This window comes from Carassius carassius, chromosome 21 (assembly GCF_963082965.1).
Source record: "Carassius carassius chromosome 21, fCarCar2.1, whole genome shotgun sequence".
In the NCBI taxonomy this organism is placed as follows: Eukaryota; Metazoa; Chordata; class Actinopteri; order Cypriniformes; family Cyprinidae; genus Carassius; species Carassius carassius.
Window position 1 is genome coordinate 18,469,594 of NC_081775.1, and position 26,605 is coordinate 18,496,198.

General features: G+C 37.4%; 1 protein-coding gene across 1 annotated transcript; it reads left to right on the forward strand.

The window, feature by feature from the left end:
• The first annotated feature begins 474 nt into the window (after positions 1-474).
• On the forward strand, positions 475-6,357 carry LOC132097703 (transmembrane protein 51-like). The gene is made up of 3 exons (XM_059503584.1): positions 475-691; positions 2,514-2,976; positions 5,742-6,357. Exons 2-3 carry the CDS (start codon positions 2,618-2,620, stop codon positions 6,142-6,144), a joined length of 762 nt encoding a protein of 253 aa, XP_059359567.1. The 5' UTR covers positions 475-691; positions 2,514-2,617; the 3' UTR covers positions 6,145-6,357.
• Positions 6,358-26,605: the final 20,248 nt, after the last annotated feature.

The following is a 26,605-nucleotide window of genomic DNA, read 5'->3' on the forward strand; positions in this document are numbered from 1 at the left end:
TGAGCATTTGTCCCGCTCTAGGAATTGATGTTTGACTGAACCTTGTTTGACGTATTTATGTGGGTGATCTTGGTCATTTGATGTGCACCACCCTGACTGAAGAATGGTGTGATAAACAATGCTAGTATCTTGAAAAGTGTATAAACAAACTTCATGTCATAAATAAACTTCATGTCAGCTTCTGTACAGACCTACAGTCTTCCTAGAAGTTATCAATAATTCTTAAACAGTTAAAAAAAATGGAGAAAAAAGACTGAAATACAAAAAGATGAATGAAAATAAGATGAACACTTTTTACTGTTATGAAACTGGAAACCTTGATAGGTTGTGATTCTATTTTAAAATAAAGTTTTGATTTTTTTTCTGTATTATATATGGAGTTCTTATATTCATCACTGTCTGTTTCACTGAAAGAGTTTTATGGACCATCAGTGTCAAAGGATGGGGAAGTTTAGCCCCTCAGAACATGTGGGCGGGACAGGAGCCCGAACAGGTCTGTTAAAGGGTTAATTCTGGCCTGCAGGGACAGGAAGATGTTCACTTTTGTGAAACTGAAGGCCAAACCGCTTTAAGAAATTCAAGTTGAGTATCTAAAGGAATGCAGCGGTGTAGCATCATTGGATTAAAAGTGGTTTCCTCCAGCATTTAAATGGGGTTGGTCTCCTAAACAAAAGGAAGGGGATTTTTCTCGGTAAGACTTCTTACATTCCCAGTGAACCTGAAGTTTGACTCGTTTTTCTGGAATTTTGTTATGTTTACATGATTTTACGTAGGGCGTTCTGTTTTTAAGACGCATCGTGCGCATTTGTTGTTTTAAATGTGCCATATTCAATCATATTTGGACTTTTTACGCCTTACAGTGTGATCATTCTGTTAAGAATCGCTGTTGCTATCTCTTAGTGTTTAACAGGACGTCTGCTCATGTAAAGTTGCATTAATCTATTGTTTGCGTTAAAGATATTTAACTCTATAAAGTTTCTACTAACACGTATATTACACGTTCAAAAACTACTCGGATAAGATTTTCAGACGTTGATGCTTAAAGGGACATCAAGAAAGAAAACTTTGCCCTCATACTTTTCCAAACTTGCATGACTTTATTTCTTGCATGATGCACACGAGACGAGGAGATTTTTGGCAGAGTGTTAAACATCACAGCTTTACGGGCATTTACACATTTTTAAACGTTTTTGTATTTGGCATAAAAACTAGGTGCTCACGTTAAAGTAAATTAAGAGGTCGAAACATATCTGGAGACATTTTGTCCATTCCACTTGCATTTAGTTATGCATATTCTGTGTTAACTCCCCCTTAGGTGTCGTTTTGAGTACTGTAAATTATTCAAAAAATGTTTCTTATTTTTGATGACAACTTTTGTCAAATTATCACTAAATTCACTGATGCTTGAATGTGAGTGTACTTTTCCCTCTAAGAAACCGCTTCCATCTGATTTGGTGTCTCTGGGCCCCCGGTTGCCCTGGGCTCCCTCAGCTGAACCTTTTACGGTGTCCCTTGTAATGTGAATTTATGTGGCACTATTGTTTTCCATTGTCTAATCTGGTTACAGTGGCTTTTGGGAGAAAAGGGAATTCCTGCCATTCCCTAGTGAGGATTCACTGTCATCATTTTATCTGTCTGCATGCTTAGACGTGCTAGGTGAATTCTATGTTATGTATCAAATTCAGGCATGTACTAAACCTTGTTTATGCGTGAGGGAAATTACCTTCAACAAGTCAGATGTGCCGTGCAGAAATTATGTCTGTCCATCGAGATTTTAAATACTGGAATACAAAGACAAAGCTCATGAGCAACTGCCCACATTTTTCCATACACACAGCATAGCCGATGAGTCACAACTCAAGGAAATAATTCTATTATAAATTAATTGGTTCTGCATATACAAGATTTACACTGATCTAGGAGCATGACTTAATGTTGCTACAATGCTAAGAAATGATTAAGGGTGCTGCAAAGAGCGCTTATCCCAGACCTGCCTGTACAGATAACCAATGCTAGGAGCTGTGTAGGCATGACAGAGCAGAGTTATCATGAGCTTTTTTTGTTGTGTGCTTGTCTATTAAACAATAACACATTCTTAGTAAAGACACTTTTGGAGCTTGGAGGTGCCTTGTTTTCACTCTAACGTAAACCTTCCAGAGCAGAGATGAAAAGTCTGTGAACTCTCTCACTTCACTCATGAATCCAACTCCTTTTCCATTTTATGCACCTGTAACTAAAGCTCAGTTGAAGGGACACCTGCTTTATCTCATGGAAGGACATTTGGCAAGCCTAACATCATGTCTACTGATGTGTGTGAACAATAAATATGCTTTGATAAAAACCTTATCACTGCTGAAGCACTGGCAGGGTTACGCTATTTTCACACAGGCTTTATCAAAGGACTTGGCCTGGGTCTTGGACGTTGATTGATATAAGACTCTTTTATGATCGTCTGTCTTGATTATTCAATCACTTTTCTGCTGCTTCACCTTTGTTTGATTTTCTGTTCACAGAGGGGGTCGGTACTCCAGAAAAGACAGGAAAAATGAGATAAGGTTTTTAGGCATTTCAACAGGCACAGGACGACAAACAACATATCCAGAGGAGATCTGAGTCCATGGTAAGGTTTGGAAGCATGTCTTACAGCGACCCGACTCCACCCAGCCCCAGCAGGACCAGCAGCAGTAACTCTGGGGCGCAGTGTGCTACTGCTGCGCTGGGCTTGGGCCTCATCGCTCTGGGGATAGTCATGATTATGTGGAGCGTGGTGCCGCCAGGGTCTGGAGGGAACAGCTCCAGACCCAGCATGGATAAAAGTCAAGTTCGGGAGGCCTCGTCCGTGGCGTTCGTCCTAGTAGGGGGAGGAGTGGCGCTTCTGCTGCTGTCTGTGTGTCTGAGTGTACGGAAGAAACAGAGGGCGGCCCGGGGACAAGAAGCCAGCAGTACACCTGCTAACACACAGGAGGAGGGGGCTATGTGAGTAAATACTGTTAAATACACACCCAGGTGCAGCCACATTCTTACACTTTATGATGGTAAATAGGCTAATGATGTGTCTGACTTTTATTTTTTTTGTCCTATTAATGTTTTCAAAAACACATCAAATAAATAATTCACACATACAAGTGATTTGAATACACTTCATGATTTTTTTGAAGATTCTAAATTAAGTTAACATTAAATTAAATTAACATTCTTTTTAATTTTATTTCTTTATGATGTCATATAGACCAATTAGGAGAATAAATATTTATTAAATATTTAAATGTATTATTATTAACATTTTACATAAGTTATTTATTTGATCTCACAATTCTGACTTATTTTCACAAATGCAAGTTTATATCTCCTAGTTCGGACTTTATAACTCAACTCAAAAATTGGAAAAAAAGCCAGAAGTCAGGGATACTCATGATTCTCAGACGAGAGGAAAAGAAACAATGACAAGTTGTTTTTGCTTATCAGAATTGTGAGAGATAATTTCGAAATTGCGAGAATAAAGTCAGAATTTTTAAATATAAACTCAAATTCACCTTTTTTAAATTATTTTATTCCGAGCTTCAAAAATCATTCTAATGTTTTTATTTATTTCTTTGCTCCAGAAAGATTTCTTATTATTATGAATGTTGAAAACCGTTGCATTGTCTTAAGTCACTGGGGTATATTTGTAGCAGTAGCCAAAAATACATTGTATGGGCCAAAATTATAGATTTTTCATTTATGCCAAAAAATAAGAAGAATATTAATTAAAGATCATGTTCCAAAAGATATTTTGTACATTTTCTTCCGTAAATATATTAAAACATATTTTTTGATTAGTAATATGCATTGGGTTATTTATTTATTTATTTATTTTTTGCAAACTCAGATTCCAGATTTTTAAATAGTTGTATCTCGGTGAAATATTTACTGTGCGTTCACACCGCCGGCGTCGAGAGCGTCAAAGTGGCCGGAAGTCATTCGTTTTTAATGTAAGCCGCCGTCGAGCAGTGCCGAGGAGCGACGCGGCACGACTTGGCCGTTGAGAGCGTCGAGGAGAGTTGAAATCAAGGCAACTTTATGGTAATGAGCTATGACGCTGTTGGGCAGCAACCAATCGGAACGTAGAAGTCCACTGCTTGAGAGGATTCCAGAGAACGCAGCTCCGACCACATTAGTTCCCGAGCACAATGGAGGACAGGTTGATTATTGCTGTTTCCCGTTTGCAATAATCTATGATGTGTCCCTGTTTGCGTACAGGGACATAAAAAAATACATTAAAAGTGATACGTGGACCAAGGTGTCTGAGATTGTCCATTTTCCTGATAAACTGATATAATAAATAATACTACTGTAGTCCCAGTTTACTTTTAAACAAATTTCCCTGATTATACTTACATTAAGTAATGTTTATACTTGACTATATTTACTTAAGTAGCATTTTCAATGCAAGAATTTTACTTGCATCAGAGTATTTTTACAGTGCTTTATACATTATTAGGTAAAGGATCTTAATACTTCGTCCACATCAATATTTAATGAGGTTAACTTATAACGTTACCCTCCTTGTGGTTAGTCTGCACGAGATCACCAATCTTTTTTGCTTTGCGGCCTCTTTAAATACAAAATAAGCATTCGATCTACGTCAGAGCGTCTGAGCGCTCACGAATCTTTCTGCAGTGTCGTGAGAAGAGCGGCAAGAGCAATTTTTGAAGCTCTCGACGCCGGCGGTGTGAACGCACAGTTATTCAGCTTTCAGATGATGTATAAATCTAAATTTCGAAAAATTTACCCTTATGGTTGGTTTTGAGGTCCAGAGTCATGTATGTAATTTTGAGGATTCTTTTTGTAACGTTTGTCACTTTTAAAGGGGTCATCGGATGCTACATGCACTTTTAGAAGTAGTTTGAACTGAAATGTGTTTTGGCAGTGTGTGTACACAACCACCCTATAGTGATAAAAAAATTATTATTTTTTTTAATCTTCTAAAATGTTTACCCCTTTCTCAAATCAAGCCGATCTCAGATGCCTGTCTGTGTGATGTCACAAAAACAGGCCCCTCACATGATAGTTTGATTGACAGTAGTGCTTCAGCACAGACTGGACTGTCCCTTACCTTAGACCCGCCCTGAGTGAGCTGACATCAGTCCACCAATGTTTCACTGCCGGAGCAGATGTAGACAAGAATGTCTCCAAAGCGTTTGAGGTGTTTTGTTGCTGGATGTGATAATGAACATAGCAGTCGTCATTTACTCCTTACATCTGAGCCGCTGAAGATGCAGTGTATTATGTTTGTTTCTTAAGAGAATGCACCCCGATCACCTACAGAAAAAGTTAGTATAAGGTGCTAATAATAATAATAATGTGCTAATTCACAAGTTTCACATGATTGCGGCTGAAGTAAACAGTCCCTCAGAGAGCGACTGGAAGAGAGGGGCGGGTCAGCAGAGCTCATTTACATTTAAAGGAAACCGGCTTGCTCTGAAAAGAGCTGTTTTTGACAGAATAAAAAAGGTGTTTTTTTACAATATCATTGATTTTTAACCAAACTTTGTTACAGATTTTTCATTAAGACCCTAAAGAATCACATCAGCTTGTGGAAAATGGGCATCCTATGACCCCTTTTAATCAGTTTAATGCATCCTTGCTGAATAAAAGTATTAAACATTGATTAAGACTTACTGACTCCAAATCTTTTGAATGATAGTTTGAACAAAAATAAGCTGAATATGCTGTGTATGGTTGTACATTTTTGCTTCTAGGATGGAACAACTAGCTCAAAACTACACTGTACCCACTTACGAGGAGGTGGTAATGAGTGGCCAGTATCCCATCAGTCAGTCCTCAGAGCGACACAACAGCATCACCCAGCTGCCAGCCTATGAGGAGCTAGAGGAAGATCAGCACACTGTGGAAGATGGATTCAGCCCAGCACGCAGACCTTCATCCCAAATCGACCCCAGGACTGGAGCGGGTGGCCGAAGAAACAGCCGGCCTGGGCGCAAGCTGATTCCCCTTAAAATTAGGCGCATAAAATCTGATAACCTGAGGAGGAAAAGCTTAAGCGATATCCAGCAGACTAACGTGTTCTCCATCGAACCCCTCACGCCTCCTCCACAGTATGATGAAAAGCTCCCTCCAGTTCCTACAAACGCACACCAGTGAGGAATGCTGGAGGTTTATGCTAACTCTGCAGTGTGATGAAGTGTGACTACTTCTTTTACAAGTTACTACTGTACTGAACTTCATATTACTCCTCTGGAATGGATGTGCCACTATCAGCAGCACAGAGGAGGCAGTAGTATGGAAAGGGGAGAGCCGTCGTTATGTCTTCCTGTGTTTCCTGAATATATCTGTAGCAAAAAAAAAAAAAGAAATTGTAATTAAAAAAAAAGTTGCAGCTGACTGGATTAAAACTGAACTGGATTTTTGGAAGATGTTTACTGAACCACTGCTGATCTTTATATAAGATGGGAGGAGAAGAGATGTGAAACTGTAAACTGTGAGTCACATCAGCACTATTGCGTTTTTTTGCACTGATATGTGTTTGTGTCTGGTGTGAGTGCATGTGATGTTTTTTTTGTGTGTACATTTTCCAAGAACTTTGCTTTGGTTCTTGTGTTGGCTTTAACTTTCTGTGTTTTTAGTGACCTTGTTGCCGGACTGACAAACTGTGAGATCATCAGTATGTGTCTCTCCTCGTGGTTTACGACACAGAGAAGTTCTTTGACCCTACAGCTGCCTTATATCACACTCTCGCCACCAGACACAGAGAATTTCTTGTCTCCTTTTTCTCTAACTTGGATACACAAACACTCAGTCTTTTCTTCCCTTTATTTTTAACTTTTAATGTTGATTTGTGTGAAGACAACTGTGTTTCTGATTGGGCAGCTGTGGCATCTCCATGCTGTGAGGCTGAAGCTCCCAGTCAACTGTCTGCACTTGCATTACTACTCTAAACACTCCAGGACTTTCATATTAAAACACACCTGTAGCTGGTTATTTATGAAATCAGTGTTTATGTTTCTGGAAATTTTGCTGATGCCTCTTCAGTTTAAGATTGACATGGATGGAAAAATGTTGCTAAATCTCATGTGCTATTTAATATATTTCTTCTGTTTTTGGGGGGAATTTGTTTTGCTGAATCTCATGTGCTATTTAATAGATTTCCTCTTTTTTTTTTTTTTTAAATGTTGCTGAATCTCATGTGCTATTTAATATATTTCTTCCGTTTTTTTTCTCTCTATTATGTTATGTTCTGTTTATAATTGTAAGCTAGAATGGAATGAGAAATAAAAACAATTTGACAAGTGAATCTGTTTGATTTGAAATATAAAAATATATGTATGTGTCATGAGGGATAATAATTATACTTAAAAAAAATAATGTGTTTGTGTACAGAATAAATTTTATCCTGTATTTCCTGTATTATGGAAAGATCTAAAGGAATAAAAAATGTTGATATTAGTCATTTTAGAAATGAAATTGTTTGATTTGTTTTGCATCTCTATTCTATTCATGTGTTACCATAAAAGGAAATAATAAAGATGTGACACAAGGAAGGATTTAATTTTGGATTATAAATTCTCTAAAAATATATAGTAAATTTCCATCCAGAACTGATGTACCGTTATTTTCATCTAGGAGTCCAGTCACCTTTGTTTGGGCTTCCCAGGGACACTGTGCAGCACATTTTGCTGAGGACAGTTTCCTCAATCTCAAATCAGTTTAATGCCGGATTCGCGCACAGATTATTCTTGAAAGATGGAGCAGTTCCCTCTTTGTCTGGAGAAGGCGTTGTTTATGGACCACAACCAGTAAGTGTATTTTATTATTTAAGTTGGTGCTTTTAACAGTTTCTGTAACTTATTAAACAAAGGGCAATGCTGTTTAGCTTTGTTGTTAGGGCTGTGCAAAAAAATCGCATGCGATTTTCATGCGCATCTCGTCAGTAAAAACGCTCCTGTGATTATAAGTGCATCTCCAGCACGTGGCCACGTGCGTTCAGATCAGGATTGACAAATTTTCAAAACAAATCCTGCCCACTTGCTTCTCAAAACTAGCCTAATCGAGTTTCCAGGAGGGCAGCGTGCGCTCACCTGCTGTCGAATCACAACACAGGAACCGCTGGCACAATCAGAACTTGTATTTCTGAAGGAAGGACTTTATAGAACAAGGAAGTCTTCAGCCCGTTTTTATGACTTTATGACTTCATCAAGCTTAGTTTGAGTCTGCACGTCAGAAACGGAAGTGCTAAAAATCGCTAAAAATGGGCTTCACTTGTCTCAATTGAGTTCATGGGGTCGCTGTGTCCATTTCTTTTACTGTCTATGGTTTTTATGACAGTGAAAACAGCGGTATACAGATAGGTGAATTGTGTGAAAAATACTGTGTTTTTTTACACGCGAAACATGAACACATGTTATATTGCACACTGTAAACACAATCAAAGCTTCAAAAAAGTACGAAAAACGCCAAAAGCGCAGTGCCCTTAACACACAGTAAATCCACACTATCTCAAATAGGCTTCGTGTATTCCTTCGTGCATCATTTTGTGGAAATAAATCGTGAGACTTTTTGCCGATCTCACGAGAGGTCACGGAAACCTTTCCAGTGTAAATTGAATATTAATAAAATAATTAGATATTACATATAATTAGGTAGAAAAACAGTGTTTTTACGTTTGCAATGATGAGTAGTGGTTATATTTATTTTGTATAACATTTGCAGCTGCTTATCACTTAATTAGAAGCACCACAAATTTAAATTATGTCATGTTATAGGGACTACTGAACATCCTACTGAACATCCTATCTAGAAGGAAGTTGATTTTAAATTAAATTAAACTTAAATTAAAATAACGCTATGTAAACATTTGCATTTTTACAACACTATAAGTGTGTCCCCATCAGGTAATGAAAAGTTCTAGTGGTCTTCATACTCACTTGAGCACTTGGGCCAAATACAGGACTTCAGGAAATACAAAGCGCGTGGCTATTTGGACAAGGCACTATGGAAGCATATGGGTAGCAATATTCAATTTGGAATGTAATATGCAAAATGACAATGCAATATTTAAAATGGCAATGCATTTCTGTATTTACATTTTCTAATACATTTGTGCAACGTTTGGTGCAAAATGAAAATTAAATTACATAATTTTAATTTGCCATTTCACACACTAGTTTTAATATGTCAAATGAATACTAATTTTAACGCTTTATAAGTTGCAAAATGAAGATGAAAATGTATTACAGAAATGATTAGATATGTACAAAATGTTCAAGCAAAAACTGTGGCAAAATTATCATTCAAATGCTATTTTTCTTAATTGCATTAACACTGACAGTCAAGACACTTAGGATTGCATTTTCATTCAATCTCCCGCAATGAATGTAGCAAAATTCAATGTGCACATTGAAAATGCATTCCGAGCCGATTACGTGTCCGCCCCCTCCCGGGGCTTGCAGAAGGTCAAGAGACTCAAGACTCAAGAGGATTCAAGTGAGAGAACATGGACAAGACAGTTGGTCCGTGTACGTTTTGATCATTTCGGTTTATGGCTTCAATATTTCATTCGCACTTGTGGGCGGAGCTGAAACACTGCTTTCATCTGATTGGTCGAGTCGCTCCACCTTCAGCTCGGTCTTTTCATTCTTTCAGGCAGAATAAGAGTCAGTGCGAGTGAAGCACTGTGATGTCTGAAACCACCGCTCACTGTTAATTAGAATAATATTTGAATCAGCTGGGCACATAATTCGTGCTGCTGCGACTTGCAAGAGACCCTGTTAAATTATTTCTAGGTTATAGTATTGTATAAATATTGTCCCACTGATAAAAACAGTGCAAATAGTTATGTCTCCTTGGATAACAGTGAAGTGGAAATAAATATAGTTACGTTTATGAAATAAAATTTAATAGGATTTTTTTGGGAAGGTAAGTCTGGCCAGTTATACAGCAACGCGAGTCAGAAGATCTGAGCTGAATTTGGTGAAACATTAAAGTTCTAGTCTGTGTCAATTACTCTCATAATAAATAATAATAATAATAATGTTACCAGTTTTTTCCGACTATAAGTCGCACCTAAGTATAAGTTGCATCAGTCCAAAAATATGTCATGACGAGGAAAAAAACATATATAAGTCGCACTGGACTAAGTCGCATTTATTCAGAACCAAGAGAAAACATTACCGTCTCCAGTCGCGAGAGGGCGCTCTATGTCTTCAGTGTAGACTACAGGAGCACTGAGCAGCATAGAGCGCCCTCTCGCGGCTGTAGACGGTAATGTTTTCTCTTGGTTAATTTCTCTTGGTTAATTTCTCTTGGTTCATGTCAAATTTATTTTGATAAATAAGTTGCACCTGACTGTAAATCGCAGGACCAGCCAAACTATGAAAAGAAGTGCGACTTATAGTCTGGAAAATATGGTTAAAATATGTTGTCTTTCTCAAGCCCAACAAAGAAGACTAAAAAGAGAAACATCATTCAATTTAGTATGTAATAAAACGAATATTACTAATTTATTTAAGAAATGTAACTATATTAATTTTCACAATTATTTATTCATGTCACACACACATACTTAGTGCCTTATGACTTAAAAGATGAGAGTGGTAAATGTTACAGACATGGAACTGTTCAGTCTATTATTGATTTTTATTTCCACCACTTTTATCCAAAGAGATATCCTTTTATTTATCAGTGGGACAATATTCATACAATACTACAACCTAGAAATAATTTGCAGGTCGCAGCAGCACGAATTATGTGCCCAGCTACATCTGATTCAAATATTATGCTAATTAACAGTGAGCGGTGGTTTCAGACATTATAGTGCCGCACTCGCACTGACTCTTATTCTGTCTGAAAGAATGAAAAGACCGAGCTGAAGGTGGAGCGATTCGACCAATCAGATGAAAGCAGCGTTTCAGCTCCACCCACAAGTGCGAATGAAATATTGAAGCCATAAACCGAAATGATCAAAACGTACACGGACCATCTGTCTTGTCCATGTTCTCTCACTTGAATCCTCTTGAGTCTTGAGTCTCTTGACCTTCTGCAAGCCCCGCCTTGTTCACGCAGTGATTGACATGGCGCGAGGGGGCGGACACGTGATCAGCTCGGAATGCATTTTCAATGTGCACATTGATTTTTTCTACATTCATTGCAGGACATTGAATGAAAATGCAATCGCAAGTGTCTTGACTGTGAGTGTTAATGCAATTAAGAAAAATTGCATTTGAATGATAATTTTGCCACAGTTTTTGCTTGAACATTTTATACATATCTAATAATTTCTGTAATACATTTTCATTTTAATTTTGCAACTTATAAAGCGTTAAAATTAGTATTAATTTTACATATTAAAACTAGTGTGTGAAATGGCAAATGAAAATTATGTAATTTAATTTTCATTTTCATTTTGCACCATACGTTGCACAAATGTATAGGAAAATGTAAATACAGAAATGCATTGCCATTTTACATATTGCATTGTCATTTTGCATATTACATTCCAAATTGAATATTGCTACCAATATGCTTCCATAAGGCACAGCCAGGCCTCCGAAGAGCACGAAGGACACCCTGCCCTCACAGGATTTCCTAATTGCAACAGCGCTCTGTCGCATCCAGGTCGCCTTGCAGCGGTTTGACAGCTGTGCTGACGAGAGGAAAATTCTGCCAGGACAGGTGGAGCCAGAATTGCTCATTTTTGTTTTTATGTTTTACGTCATAATGGAGGAGACGGACGGTGATGTAGGCTTAGCTAAGACTGAGGCCAGGTAAATTACACTGGTTTGCTGCGTCCTTTTTCGGATTACAATTTTAATGCAGGAATTTGCTTGGAGTTTACTTGAATAAAGTAATGATACAGATGAAAAACTACAAAATACACATACACACACACATTCACACAGCAGTTCAAATGCTGACTGATATCTTACAGACAGGGGCGTAGCACCAAATTTTGGGCCCTGGGTACAAACCATCTTGCTGGGCCCCCAATACCATAGTGATACCAATGGGTAAGGTATTGCATTTTTATCATAAAAACACTTAAAATGTATACAAAATAGGCCACACTCTGATTAATATATTTTTGTTTTATTGTTGAAAGTACTACTTACTGAGATGACCAAAGGTCTAGCAGGTCCAAACCTGGACTAAATCAAATATACTGTAAAGCAGTTCTGAAAATGACCATACCAAATAAGAAAAACTTTGGTCTGAAACACAAACTAAATAATGTCAGTTTTTACTAAATGCCCATTGACGGGTCTTTGCATGCGCAAATTTGCTGATCAGGTCTTTAAAGTCCAGTTTTTTGCTAGTATTTGAACAATAGTTTTCCTGTGCTTATCAGTAAGAGTTGTTGGCCATAATCCTGGGTCCTCTGACAATCCCTCTCCAGTATCCCTAAGTCTCTCATTCTCTTCTCTTTCCTCTTCAGCTCTGTCCTCCTGCTCCTGACTACCTTCATCACATTCTTCACTTTCCCTCTGATCACTTATATGAATATCAACCTCATCTTCTATTTCTGCCTCTGCTACAAGAGGAAATAAGCAAAATGGGTACATTGTTATTGTACACATTTAAACTTTAAACTGTAAACTTTAAACTGTAATTAGTAATTACACTTTAAAGTTTAAATGTGTACAATACCAATGTACTAATTTTGCTTATTTCCTCTTAACACTTAATTACTAATTACTAAGTGTTAAAAAGCTCACCTTGTATCACTGTCACACTCACATCCACCTCACTGTCACTGCTTTCACCTAGCCATGATGAGGGGCCTGCTGCTGCAGGGTCTGACTCTGAAACTGAAATATATGGCTTCAAATGGTTGCTAAAATATCATTTATTGTCACAATACCTTTTTTTTAAAAGTGTAGGCTAAGTACAAGATAATTGATGATTATTTGTCTGTTTAAAATAAATGCAGACTAGACTATAGAATCACAGGGTAAACTAACCGCCAAACTAGACATTCAGTCTTTGAATTATGTTTTAAAATAAGTCATTTTTCAATCATTAAGATGTGCATTATTATACTGAGAACAATCCTGTACTTAATGTAAGAGCGTGTGCGAGCTAATTTGCATAACAATGCGGTAAAATAGGCGCTAACGATCTGTGTTTTCGCGGGTGTTAGATTTTGACAATGGAGGGAAATATACAGTGTTTTCATGTAAACTTCTGACTCTGAGAGTGGGGAGAACTGCAGCAGAAGAGGAGACAAGCGTTTAGGCAGCTGCCTGGAGTGGCAGTGTGTTGAGCTCCGTCTGCTTCTCACTCCCTGTTATTTACGTAAGGGATAATGTATAACGTTAGATTACATTATCCTCCGCTTCGTGTCGGGGTCCTGTTCAGCCTGTCGGGGTTGTTATTCGCTATAACGACCGCCTCTCTATACATTATCCCGCTTATTACATACATATTTGTTGCTACCCACAAAATAAATAAATAATTTGCCACGGATTATTGATTTAAAAAGGAGTTTATTGATTTAAAAACGATTGTATTGCTTCCGCCAAAGAAAATAGTCCGTTCCGCGTCCATAGCAACACGCTGTTTTTCATGGCAACGGTCTGTTATACTTCGCAGCGGTCTGTTATCAAGAAATAACAGACCGCATTCTACATTGGAATTCAGCCAAGCCATGTAATAATCAGAAACATTGTTTGCTCGCTATGAAGGGTGTGATACTATAAAGTATTGGTATATTATTCATAAATGCAAACATAAATGTATGCTATTCTACCTGGAGTCGATATTTATGTTAAAACATTGTCAATGCTTGATGATGCATTTGGAGCTCACCTCTCTTTTCAAAAAAATTTGTGAGCAACTGCTTGCCCTCATTTGCCCTTCTCTCTTTATTCTGCTTCTCTTTTCGTTTTTGAGCCCCTGATTTTCCTTTCACGGCTCACTCCAGCTCCTGTCTCATCAACTGATTCAATCACCGCGGGTCCGCAGCAGAAGCACCTGACCTGCGGGTCGTACCATTTGCATTGATTCGAGAGGGGTGTGGGGCCCTGCACAGCATGAAAATGACTTTTTTATACCAAACCAGCGCCTAACTAAAAGTTTAGTTTTGCACAGGAACTTTTTTAGTTGTACATAAATGCTATACAAATGTTAGTGCATGTATATGTATGTATAGAAAACTGACTTCTAAGGCCCCCCCCCCGCCTCGGGCCCTGGGTACTCGGTACCCTTTACCCCCCCAGTCCGACGCCCCTGCTTACAGAGGTGCGATTTTGTCTTGACCATGTGGATCATATGTAGACAGGTTTGCAACCCGGATTTTTTAGGCAGTAAAAGCATAAAAATAACAACAATATTGTGAATAAAAATGTAAAGAATAAAATCGAGCATAGTACAGCTCATTCATCATTGGCAGCTGTCACAGCTGAACAGTTCTCTGTTTGACTGGTCCGAGCCTTTGATATAGTTAGCATAATGTTAATATTCTGACAAAATGTTGATACTTTCATTTTCAAAATAATCAGAGGTGGACTGTAAAGAAGTACATCCATTAAGTATATTCGTACAAATATGAAGTACCAAGTTTTCTCTTTTTTTTTATCCACAGGACAGTAGCACTACAAAAATATGGTCATTTGATGCATCATGCTACCCAGCAGTATATTAGGCAACTTTAAATTTAATAACCTTGAACATATTCAGAAGAAAATGCAACAGACACAGTAGTGCAGCAGTAATATTAATGCAAAACCATCCTGACAAATTATTTTTTAGAACAATACTGTATACCTTTACTTTTACTCTCAATACCTTATATTAGAGCATGCAAGATAATAGTTTTACTTATAAGGTGCACTGTGTAATTTTTAGCTGCAATCTAGCGGTGAGGTTGTGAATTGCAATCCACGGCTCAGTCCCCTGCTCACCCCTCCCTTCAGAGAAGTTACGGTGGCCGACACAGGTAAAGATGTCGGTAAAGACAGCAGAGAACAATGAGATTTCTTTACAAAGGTAAATCAAGGAATTATATTTCCTTAATTATTCAATAAATAATTCCATGTAGATGTATGTAGATCAATCTAAGATGTATAGCTCAATCTAAGGTAATAAAAACATAACGGTTTGTTAAGAATGATCTTAATGCACCTCTGAAAACATAGTTATGTATATTATATTGCATTTCTGTAAATATATTGTTGTAAATATTACACATTGCACCTTTAAAATGAAAGTTCTGTAATTATTTACTCACACTTAAGTTGTTCCGGGTTTGTAATTTTCCTTTTTTGGGGGGAACTATCCCTTTAGCTAAGGTTTTAAATATTACTAGTAGTTTTTCCCAATGTGGTATTAGTAGTTACTAAAAGTAGTTTACTAAAGTACCTCAATATTTCTTCTACTGATTACTCTTCTCTCCTCTGGAGTTTGATGTCCTCCCTGAGTAGCTCCATCAGCTTCCACTCACTCCCTCGACTGTCCCAGGACACTTGCAATTCTAAGGCAGAACAAATAAACCATGCCTGTTAATAACAACAGCACAATGAATTTAAACAAAAATTTGTCTGTTAACTTGCTTACTTTATATTTTATAAGTCTTTCCCCAGCATGCAAATTTTCTCCAAAATAGTACTAAAACAAGAGAAAATGAAACAGTTATGAAAAATAAAATGACAGGTTTGCAATCTTAACATTAGAAAATATGACACGACAGGACATGCATACAAAATACTGAAGTGCTAAAGTTTTGTTAAAACCTTTTATACAGTCTGTGGTTAAAACATTTCTAGACATCTCTTGCATGGCAGCACTGTAAAAAAACAACAACAAAGGAAAATACTATTGCCTTATATAGTGGTTGTCTTATTGTTGTGGGCTTTATATATATATATAAAAAAACACCCTGGGTTTTAACACTTTGCTAGGTATTTGAGTAAATGAAAACGCAATACTTAAATTTCAGTTTGAATTCCCCCACATAACTCTTACCTGCCTTTGAATAAACACCGTTGTCATCTGCCCGCAAGTGATTCTGGGATATGGTACGGTGCAAAGTGTCCATCAGATGTACACTTCAATTTCCTGGGAAATGAAGGGCGCATTTGAAGTCACTTTAGAAATTTGTCAGCCTTGTTGTGCCACGGTAATGCAATCGGCCTTGGAATGCGGTCTTTGGAGAACTGAACACTTCAGTTTGGGACAGGCTTCATCGCGTGCTGTGACGCAATTGCACTTCAAATGCACACTCTGGAATCCATGCACTTCAGTTTGGGACACAACTATTGAGTCATTCACTCAACCCATTTGATCAGTGAAATAATGCGTATCCCTTCAGTAGGTTCAACCAATCAAACACTCCTTCAGAACTGTACTCGAATGCTATTGGTCAAGCTGTATCCAGGCGGGAAAGGAGCAACACATTCAGGCCTGAGTGAAAGCATTGATTTTGGATTTAATAATTTAAATGCTCGATTTGGATGTAGATTGGTATAAATATACTATAGATCTACTGTTTAACCATAAAACCTGCTGCTTTAAGACCTCGCAAGTAAGTGAATTACAGATTTTCTGAACTGCCAGTAAACTACCATGCCAACGACTCGCACATTTAGCAATGTTGCTATTCATTTGTTTTAATTTAAGCATTAACTAATTTTTATTTTACAGGGATTGTGCTGCAGATATTCAATAACAAAGTAATGTAAGGCGGTTAGTAATCTGATTTTATACTTGGACCATACATAGACATATACATAGGGTTTAAATGCTGAACACACATGCTACTATTAATAGATTTGAGAATAGAAGTAATTCAACAGTGACTTTCACCCGCATCACTGTTTTATTCAGATCTTATGATAATCTCTCTGGTGTTTTGATGCTGGTAGTGTAGTAAGGGAGGAGTTATTTATTCTAGACATGAAACAACTATTGTAGTTTTTCCATATGTTTTGCGTATGTTTTTAATGATAAAGCAATAGGATCTGTCAGTCATATTGCCACTCAAATAAGCACTGGTCAGTCTGAACACCCCTGGAGGCAATATTGACTTCTTGACCTTTGACTGGGGTAAAGACAGATTGTGTTAGGAGGAAGGAAGATGAGCCTAGTCTTGTCAAGATTAAAGTGATATGTCCATGGGGCATGCAGAGATCCTTTCAAGATTTGAATGTCATCGGTATGGTAGAGGTGTGAGAAGTTTCTGAGCACATCTCCTCAAGTCCTGTGAAAGACTGTGAGATTTTGTCCTGGCGATTCCTGGCAGTTTGCATCTCACAATTCAGACTTGTTTTCTCAGAAGTTGTGGCCTTGTGGTTAGAGCGTTTGACTCCTAACCCTAATTTTGGGCTTGCATTACCACAACTGAGGTGCCCTTGAGCAAGGAACAGAGCCCCCAACTGCGCTACAGCATTAATGGCTGCCCACTGCTCTGTGTGTGTGTGTGTGTGTGTATGTGTGTTTGTTCACTGCTGTGTGTGTGCACTTTGGATGGGTTAAATGCAGAGCACAAATTCTGAGTATGGGTCACCATACTTGGCTGTATGTCAGGTCACTTTGTGTGTTGTGTGACAGATGTTTTGCCGATCACCAATTTATGTTATTTTTAATTATTTATTTTTGCTAAGGCTAAAAGAAGGTTTTCTTAGATATTGTTTTGGATATATTTATATAAATTGGCTTTGCAGTACAGAGTCGAGCTGCTTCATTGTTGGCAAATTATAAAAGACATTTCCGGCAGTGGATTTTATGTCTTTTAGTTTTTTCATATAAAGTATCTCATTACTATTTCGGGTGAAAACTTACTGAAAGGTGCATGAGTAAGGAATTGTGAGGAGTGCTTGAGTGAACTAAATCAAACGAACTAAATTGCGAAAAAATTCAGACCTTTTCGCAAATCTGTTCACCAGATCAAAAGAGTGATTTATTTTCAAATCTGGCATCATTAGTTCTGGTTCTAAACAGCATATAGAAATATTATCATTATTAAAAATTGTTCTCATATTGGTATATGGTAATCTCCATTGCCAGAGACGTATTTATCAATAATATTTTAGTGGTCCAAACGATACTTCACTCTGGTTCATGCCCAAGTAAAACGGATCAAGTGACACCCCTGGTGTTACAGCTAAAGTCCAGAAAAGCAAAGAATGTCCGGTCAAGAAAGAAGCTGTCATCTGTAATATGTCATTCATCCAGTAGGTGGCAGTGCATTCATACCAGAGCAATACAGTGTACTGTGACGCACCATATTCAGTTTTAATCCGTTTTCCTGTCAGAAACAAATGGCATTGTGTATCTCAGTCTCCCAGCCCCAGAAAATACCCCGTTAAATGAAAAAAGAACAGAAAGGAACGGGGGAGGAAATGGAAGACAGTACTGCATTGTGGCATATTCAACACTGTGGGTAGAATGTTTTGTCCTCTTTACGTACTGTCCCATTTTTTAGCGTTTGCTCACTTGTTTAAGCGTGTGTGTGTGTCTGTGTGTGTGAGGTCATACTGTGAGATATGAGCTGCTGTGGGGAATTCAGACACACTGACCAACACTGTGGGCAGTGGAAGACAAAATCTCTCTCTCTCTCTGCCTTTCTCTTTCTGTAAGTCTCAGAGGAGCATAAAGAGCTGTTGTAAGTACTTTAATGTGCTCAGCATGATTGCAAGTGAGGAAAACCACACACATGCTCAGAGAGTGAGTTACAGCTTTGATTTAGTCGGACGAAACACCAAGATACTGGTTATAGAAGTAAATGTTCAAACATTTAATGTTTATTCCTGTATTCATACCTGCATATAGAAAACAGTACACTATTAATTTGTGCTTTATATTAAAATGTGTGTGTGTGTGTGTGTATAGCAAAGGAGCTTTTAATGTTACAAAATATATGTAGCTATTTTATATTAATGCTTATGCTTTTATTCTGTGAATCGAAGAATACTGAAAAACAAAAACAAATACTAAGCAGGACAATTGTTTTCAACATACTGTATCTTTGATACAAATAAATGCAGCTTTGGAGAGCATGGGATAGTATACAAATATACAAAATATATAAAAGTGTATGTTAAAAGACTCTTAAAGACTCTTATGTTAAAACACTCTTAAATATAAAGGTTCTTTATTGGCATTGATGGTTCCGTGAAGAAATCTTTGACATTTGACTTTGACTTTCTATTAATTCTTTTTAGTGGAAATAGGTTCTTTAGATTTTTTTAATGCTCTTCACCCTAAGAAAGCACTGAAAGATTCTTTGAGGAACCCAAAATGATTCTTCAGTGGCATCACTTTGAATAAACCCTTTAGGAACCTATGTTTTTCAGTTCATCTGCATATTTATTGTGTGCCGTTTTCGTTCATTGTAATCTTTGGAACAGCTTTGCAAGTAACACTGCTCATACATGCAGTCAGTGAACTCTGTTTTGACTGTCCCGATTCAGCCTTCATTTCACTCGTCTATGAGCTGCTCTCCGTCCCCTCTCTTTGTCTCGTGTGCTTGAGAACAGAAAGACTGAACATTCACACAGGCTTGAAGAGCAGTTTAGAGGGGAGGGCAGCTTTAAAAAGCTCTTTTCAGTTTGGACAACGTCCTCTGCTTTATTTTGCTCATTTTGTGTGCACTCCACCTCTCCCGTTCCCTCCATCCCTTTTCATCCTTTGATTTCATCTTGCCTTTCTTCTCCCCATCCACAGGCTCTTTATCCTTTCTTATTTCCACCAGGTGACGCACTGCAAACACAATAGAGCTGAAGAGGAAGAAAGACGGATGACTTTTGACTGCCACCTCCTCTCTCTTCCTCCCTCTGTTAAAGGGCAGACATTCAGTGTTTTGCGAAGTGAGCGAGCTGGTGGGTGTTACTGAAGTGTGTGTGTGTGTGTGTCATTGGAGTTAGGGATTATGCATGTTTGACTGTAGTTCTTCTGAAAAGAGTCAGTTGAAACAGGTGCACCTGTGTTCCTTCACTGAATAATGAAAGAATGCCTGAAAGAGAAACATGAAGAACTGAGAATAAGGGCGAAAAGGGGGTTTTGTTAGGGCTTGGTGTGTGAATGTTGCATGAACTGCAAGAAAAAAAAATTAATCAGTATTTTTTTCTTGTTTTCCAAATAAAAATATATCCAGACATCATTCAAATAAGTTACATTTGCTGAAAAAAAATATATAAATAAGGAAGTATATATCATGGAATTTCATAAAAACCAGACCAAAAAATAAAATGATTTATTTTTAATTTTTTTGCATCATGTAAGTGTGTGTGTGTGTGTGTGTGTGTTGTGTGTGTGTCTGTGTATCTTTATCCTGATCACCGTGTGAACCTTGTACCCTGTTTATGTTCTGTCTCTTCTTTCTCACGCTTGCCACATTCTGCCAATTTGATATGGTGTTTATATTCCTTTTCGTGTGCTCATCTCTCTCACACTTTCTCTCTGAGAGTATGTGTCAGAGTGTGTATTTGGCAGTAAACAAAGATATGCTTGATTGTGCCTGTGGTTACCATGCCTGCTGTGTTATTGTCCTGGTTGGCACCAACACCAGGTTTTGTTTCATACTGTTTATGGTTTATTGACCTTTCATAATATGACCTAATTTGAGTTGCTAAAATTTAATTTTAAATAATAATAATATGAATAAAAACTGCAATACCGTAAGGATCATTTTTAGACCACAAGATACATGTAAAATGTTTATATTTTTTTCTTTCCGTTTTTATTGTATAACATATACTATGCATAAATGTTTTTCATTACATTTCATTCAAGTGAAATTCTTACATACAGTATATTGCATAATAAAAATCTATATACCTTATCCAAATTTGATTTTAGAATCTGCATTAGCTTTTTTCCATCAGCTGGTTAAAATTTTCAGCACTGCATGCTTGACAAAATTCACATTGAAAATCACATGTCGTCGGAACAAAAAAATGACAGACAGGTTGAATGAAAATGCAAATGAACCCTCTGACAGTAAGTAGGTGGTGCTTATAGAGCAGCAGAAATACAGAAGTCACTCCTCTACATAAGACAGAGCTATACAACTTGATGTCGTCACAGAGAAGAAAAGAAGTCAAACAATATTTACATGTTTTTTTAACATGAGTTTTGTGTTCGCTATGATGTTTATCAAATACTTTATTTTTTATAATTTATATATACTTATATAGTAAATTTTTACATTTTAATCTAGATTAAAATATTCCAGCCTTCAAAAGATATACTGTACAGTAACAGCTTCTTTTGCACTTTAATCTGTTTGAATCATTTGTTTACTTTAATACATTTTGATTGTATTAAAAAAATAATTGTTATATGAAAAAAGTTGTTATTTTTATAAGAACAACAGTGACATTCTTTTAACATGTGCATGTAATCTAATTCAGTACTACAGTAATTACTATATTTTATTACTGATAATTTGACTTTACAGAAAAGGACTTTTACATTGTTACAAAAACATTCTATTTAAATCGCTGTTCTTTTAAACTTTGTGTTCATCAAAGAATCCTAACACAAATCCTATACAAAAATATCAAGTAGCACAACAGATTTAAACATTAATAATAATAATCTGAGTGAGACAGCATATTAGAATGATTTCTGAAGGATCATAAGACACTGAAGACTGGAGTAATAGCTCCAGAAAACTGAGGTATGCCATCAAGGGAATAAAGTACACTTTAGGCGTTTTGAGCATAAGAGGGAAAAATAAAAAAGTCTTGCTACCTCTAAACTATTTTTGTATCCTAATTTAATTATAAAAGTGGGTAACACCACAGAATGATAAAATTGTCATTCAAAGAGTTTGTTTTGTATAATTGGGTGTGTTACACAATGACAGTATCTAGTTGTAGATTTCTAGAGCTGTGTTTTGCTGGAAGGCCAGAGGACAGAGGTCATTTCCATGGAGATGTTAATGTATAAGTGTGTGGTGCGGTGATGTCTGGGGCATGTATCTTTACCCCGCCCACCTCAGTGACCTCTGCATTCACCTGCCAACCTGGCCAGTCGCCATAGTTACTTACAGCCCATAATAAAGTGTGAGATGACTGAGTAGCAGGTGGCAGGATGGGTGGGATTTTGGTATGCACTGACAACAGCTCTGAGTGCTGTGCATGTTTGTTGTGAATACAGACCGATACAGGAAGAATTGTGAGAGAAACTGACAGACAATTTGATGTAATTTTTCCCATGTTTTGGATGAGTAAGATTACTTTGCTTTGCCATCAGCCTGAAGAATGGCCCATAGATCATACAAAATCACCTTACTTCACACAAACACACTTCATGCCACATTGAGTTTGCCAGTGTCTACTGCGCTTGGTATTTGTGTAGGTGTGTGTGGGTACAGGTATTTGGTGTGTCCACATTTTATGTGTGAGTGAAGGCACATTTGGTAATTTGCTATGCACCATCTGCCTTTGTGTCTATTTTGGCCGCTGGAATGGATGAAGTCCTACACACTGAACTCAAAGTAAATGGTGTGACGTTATCTTTTTGGCTGTATGGTCCTAGTCAGTAACTCTGTTAAGTGTGACCTAATATGATACGTGCTGTAAAATTCTAAGAACTAAATCTCAGAATGACCATAGTCCATTCAAGCCCCTCAGTTAAGACTTAAAATGATAGTTCACCCAAAAATGTTGTCATTAATTACTCACCCTTGTGTCGTTCCAAACCCGTAAGACCTTGTTCATCTTCAGAACACAAATTAAGATATTTTTGATTAATTCCGAGAGCTTTCTGATCCTGCATAGTAGTGATTTGCTGATGAGCTAAAGCGTCACCTGAATCCATAGGCAGAAATCCTGATCTGAGGATTGCCCCCCCCCCCAAAAAAATATGATTAAAACCAGTCTGTGTATTGTAAATAACATTGTTTTATACTTTAAATAATTGTGTAAGTAGTAAAACAAAACAAACAGGGCAAAAATGCGTTTTTTACGTCATCTACACACACATGAGTCTGGTGAGAGAGAAGAAAGTCAATAGTAGTGGAACTCCAAGGCTGTCAAACCTATTTTATTCACTTAAATATCGGATGAAGTGATTGTTTTCTCTTTAATACAGATGATGCTAATGTATTTTTCGATATGTTAGCAATAATGTTACCTGCTTGACGTAAAGGGTTGCCAGGTCTCTTACAACAAAACCCTCCAAATTGTGGGAAAAAACGTGGGAAAGTCATGGAATTTTGAAACAGCAATTTCCAGGTCTGGAACATTTTGAAGAAATAATCAAAATTCTCTGTAAAATAGAATTATGTTAAATCGGGTCCTGAATTTCCTTACAGGATTGCACATACAGTATATCACATTACTTATTCCCGCAGCTAAGTGACCAAATACACACAAAATGGTCATCCTGAGAGAATCCTCATAACCACTGTCAGATTTGTCTTAAGTTAATGTAAACAGTTGCCACAGAAAACGCATGTGTATCAATATTGGATCCTTGAAATAAGTCTTGTCTGCTGTATGTCTGTCTTTAAAGGGTACATAACATACACAGTTTCACCTAATCTCATTTTAATCTTGAGTACCTATAGAGTAGTACTGCATCCTTCATATATCCAAAAAGTCTTTAGTTTTATCATATTTATAAAAAAAAATACAGCTTTCCAATTCTTTCCGGGAAAAGCCAAGCTCCTGGAGGCGTGCCGTGAGCGGAGCTATAATACTGATGTTTCGTGTTGTTTCAATTAACATATATTCACTTATGTGCTGATTTCCAACAAAATACAGAAATCTGATGCAATTGTACTTACATGAATGGGGTCTTTTACGGCTCCATGTTTTAATAGCAAACGATGAGCAAATCCAGCGTCGACTTGGGCCTTGTTTATAAAACATTCGTCACTCAAATGACTAGAACACACAAACGCACTTGATACACTCCGTTGCTGCCCAGGAAAAACAAACTGCATCCACTGTTCATGTAACGCTGGGTTCTTGGGGAAGCTGAACATGGTAAACTTTCCCTCACATCCAAAAACGCAGTTATTTGGAGGCATTCTCGAACAAATCCTATGTAGCACTGCCGATGATTTTGAAGCATGTTGATGTGCACAATCTCGCTCTCCTCTGGCCAACGTGTGTGAGGGCGCGCTTTTCCGAGAGAAATGCTCATATAAGGAGTTCCGCTCTCGTCTACGTCATTAGGTCCACGATCGAAAAAAAAAAAAACAGACAAAACTTGTACCACAGAAATTCTCAGTCATTCTTCTTAATAATTTTTTTTAAAACTTTGGCCATGTTTAGCATGAGAATCCATCTCTTTAACACTGTGAACAACTCTGAATACATGAAACACCATTGTACCCCCCCCCCACCTTAATGTTAATCAAACAACAAATGACAAAATCCCTCACTGGCTGCTCTTGAGTACTTTAATTTGTAAATTTACAGTTTATTAAATTTCTGTAACCTATTTAAAGCACATTCATATCAGAAAGTGTAGTTAATATTTGCATTATTAATGATTTACCTTATCTACCCTTAACACACCCACATTTAAAAAAAAAAAAAAAATGTATTACCCAACCCGTGTATTATCCGCAGCGCCCGTGGATATAACCACCATCTGAGCAGTGGTGTATAAAGTACCTGAAAGTCATACTCAATTAAAAGTACAGATATCTTACCAGAAAATGACTGAAGTTGAAGTAGAAGTTGAAGTCACCGTTTAGAATAATACTTTCATTTATTCAAACGATTCATTCAAAAAGATGATTCATTCAATACGTCCATTGCTCAGACGGAAAACAGTGCTGTGATCTGTTTGGAGCTGTTTTCATTGAACAATTTAGCAAAAACAAGTAATATTATGTCTAAAATGTAAGTCATTTATAACTTATTATAACCATGATTATGTGTTCGTGCATCTGCAGAAAAACGGTACTCTTTGTGTGATATAGATTAAGTTACATGAAATTATATAAATATAAAAAGCATACAGAAGAATTTCTTAATTTAGAATGCCTGTGTGTTATTTGGTGATATATTCTGCTTGATAACGTCAGATTGCACATCATTACAACACTTACCATATTATCACAGACAATGCTGTATATCGCACACCCCAGCCTTGAATTGAGTGCAAAATGAAATTAAACATGGTTGTGCGAGGCGTGCAGCCGCTCACTTGTTTGCACATGAGCAAAGGTATTTTTTAGGAGTCTTAACTTGCAAACGCCAGACCACTGATTCAAACCTGCTTTCCTGCAGTCTGTGTTCTTCTGACTATTTTGTAGAAAGTAACTAATATACTTCTATATAGGGGAAATGTTTTGAGTAAAAGTATACATTTTAATTAGGAAATGTAGTGGAGTAAAAGTTGGCTGAAATATGAAAACCTCATGGAAAGTACAGATACTCCCAAAAAATACTTAAGTACTGTAACAAAGTATTTTTACTAACCACAGATTTACAAGCTATGCGAATACTTTTTGTGCATTAAGAAAACAAAAATAGTGATTTTATTCAACAGGATTTTAATATCACTCCTAACACAAGAGTCTGCAGTCATCATTTCCAGAGGGATGATTTGATTGAGCCATCGACTACCTCAGGACGCCGGCTGCTGAAGAAAGGTGCAGTGCCCATTTTCTTTGAGTGGAACAACTACTCCACTTTAACATCAAGGTGCACTGGGGTATGGCAGAGTTGAGAAGTTTCCCCTCCACTGAACGAAGATCTGTCTTCCTCATAGATCTGAAACAAGTCGCCCTCACGCTGATGTCTCCTGACACATGATCCTTTTCAGAAACTGAAAAAAATTATATTTGTAGCTTTAAAAGGTTCAAACTGATATTCATATTAACATATTACATAATATTAGTGAAACTATAAAAACAGAAGATCTTAAAAAGGTTATGTAAACAGAACACAGACTATAAGAGTATGCACAGTCATAAACGAAGCTAGCTAACATTAGCTTGAGAATACGTACCTTCAAGGTTGAAGATATAACTCAAAATATAAAATTTGAATCCCTTCTCCTTTTTACTAGAAGGAGCGACAGATGCCAACCTTACTTACTTGCTGCGCCAGAAGCAACAGTATGTCACGGAACGCACATGAACAGGTAGATCCAAATGCAGTGTTTATTAGGGTATCCAAAATCAATAATCCAGTCAGGCAAAGGTCGAAATCCAGATGTAACGATTAAACCTTCATAATCATCGGGAAGAAGGAGGCGGGAACCGGCTAACAATCAAATGAGATTTTAATAATCAAAATAAATACAAAACAGCGCGTCAGCCCCTCACGGACGACTGACGCGCACAAATAAAACCAAAACACAAACTAAAATCCAGGTCCTCTCTCGTCCGTCACTGTCGTCGCTCCGGTTTTATATCCCTCCATCTCCTCCGTGGGACTCGAGACCGGTGGGTCGAGCAGGTGTCGCTCATTTCCAATCACTCCACCGGCCTCGCTCTGTTCCCACTTCTCTTGGCCCCGCCCCACTCGTCACACCAGATAAGCAGTCCAAAAACAAGAACAACGGCAAGGAAACACGAAATACAGGGTGACATAAGACAAGGACTCCATAACAATGACAGAAACAAACAGGGTATATATAGACAGGTGCAAACAATGTAAGTGGGAACAGCTGTGTGCAATGAACAGTGATGAGTGCAGAC

Coding starts and splice junctions, on each gene's coding strand:
- LOC132097703 (XM_059503584.1), top strand. CDS start 2,618: ATGGTAAGGTTTGGAAGCATGTCTTACAGCGACCCGACTCCACCCAGC. Junction 2,977..5,741: donor ACACAGGAGGAGGGGGCTAT/GTGAGTAAATAC, acceptor TTTTGCTTCTAG/GATGGAACAACTAGCTCAAA.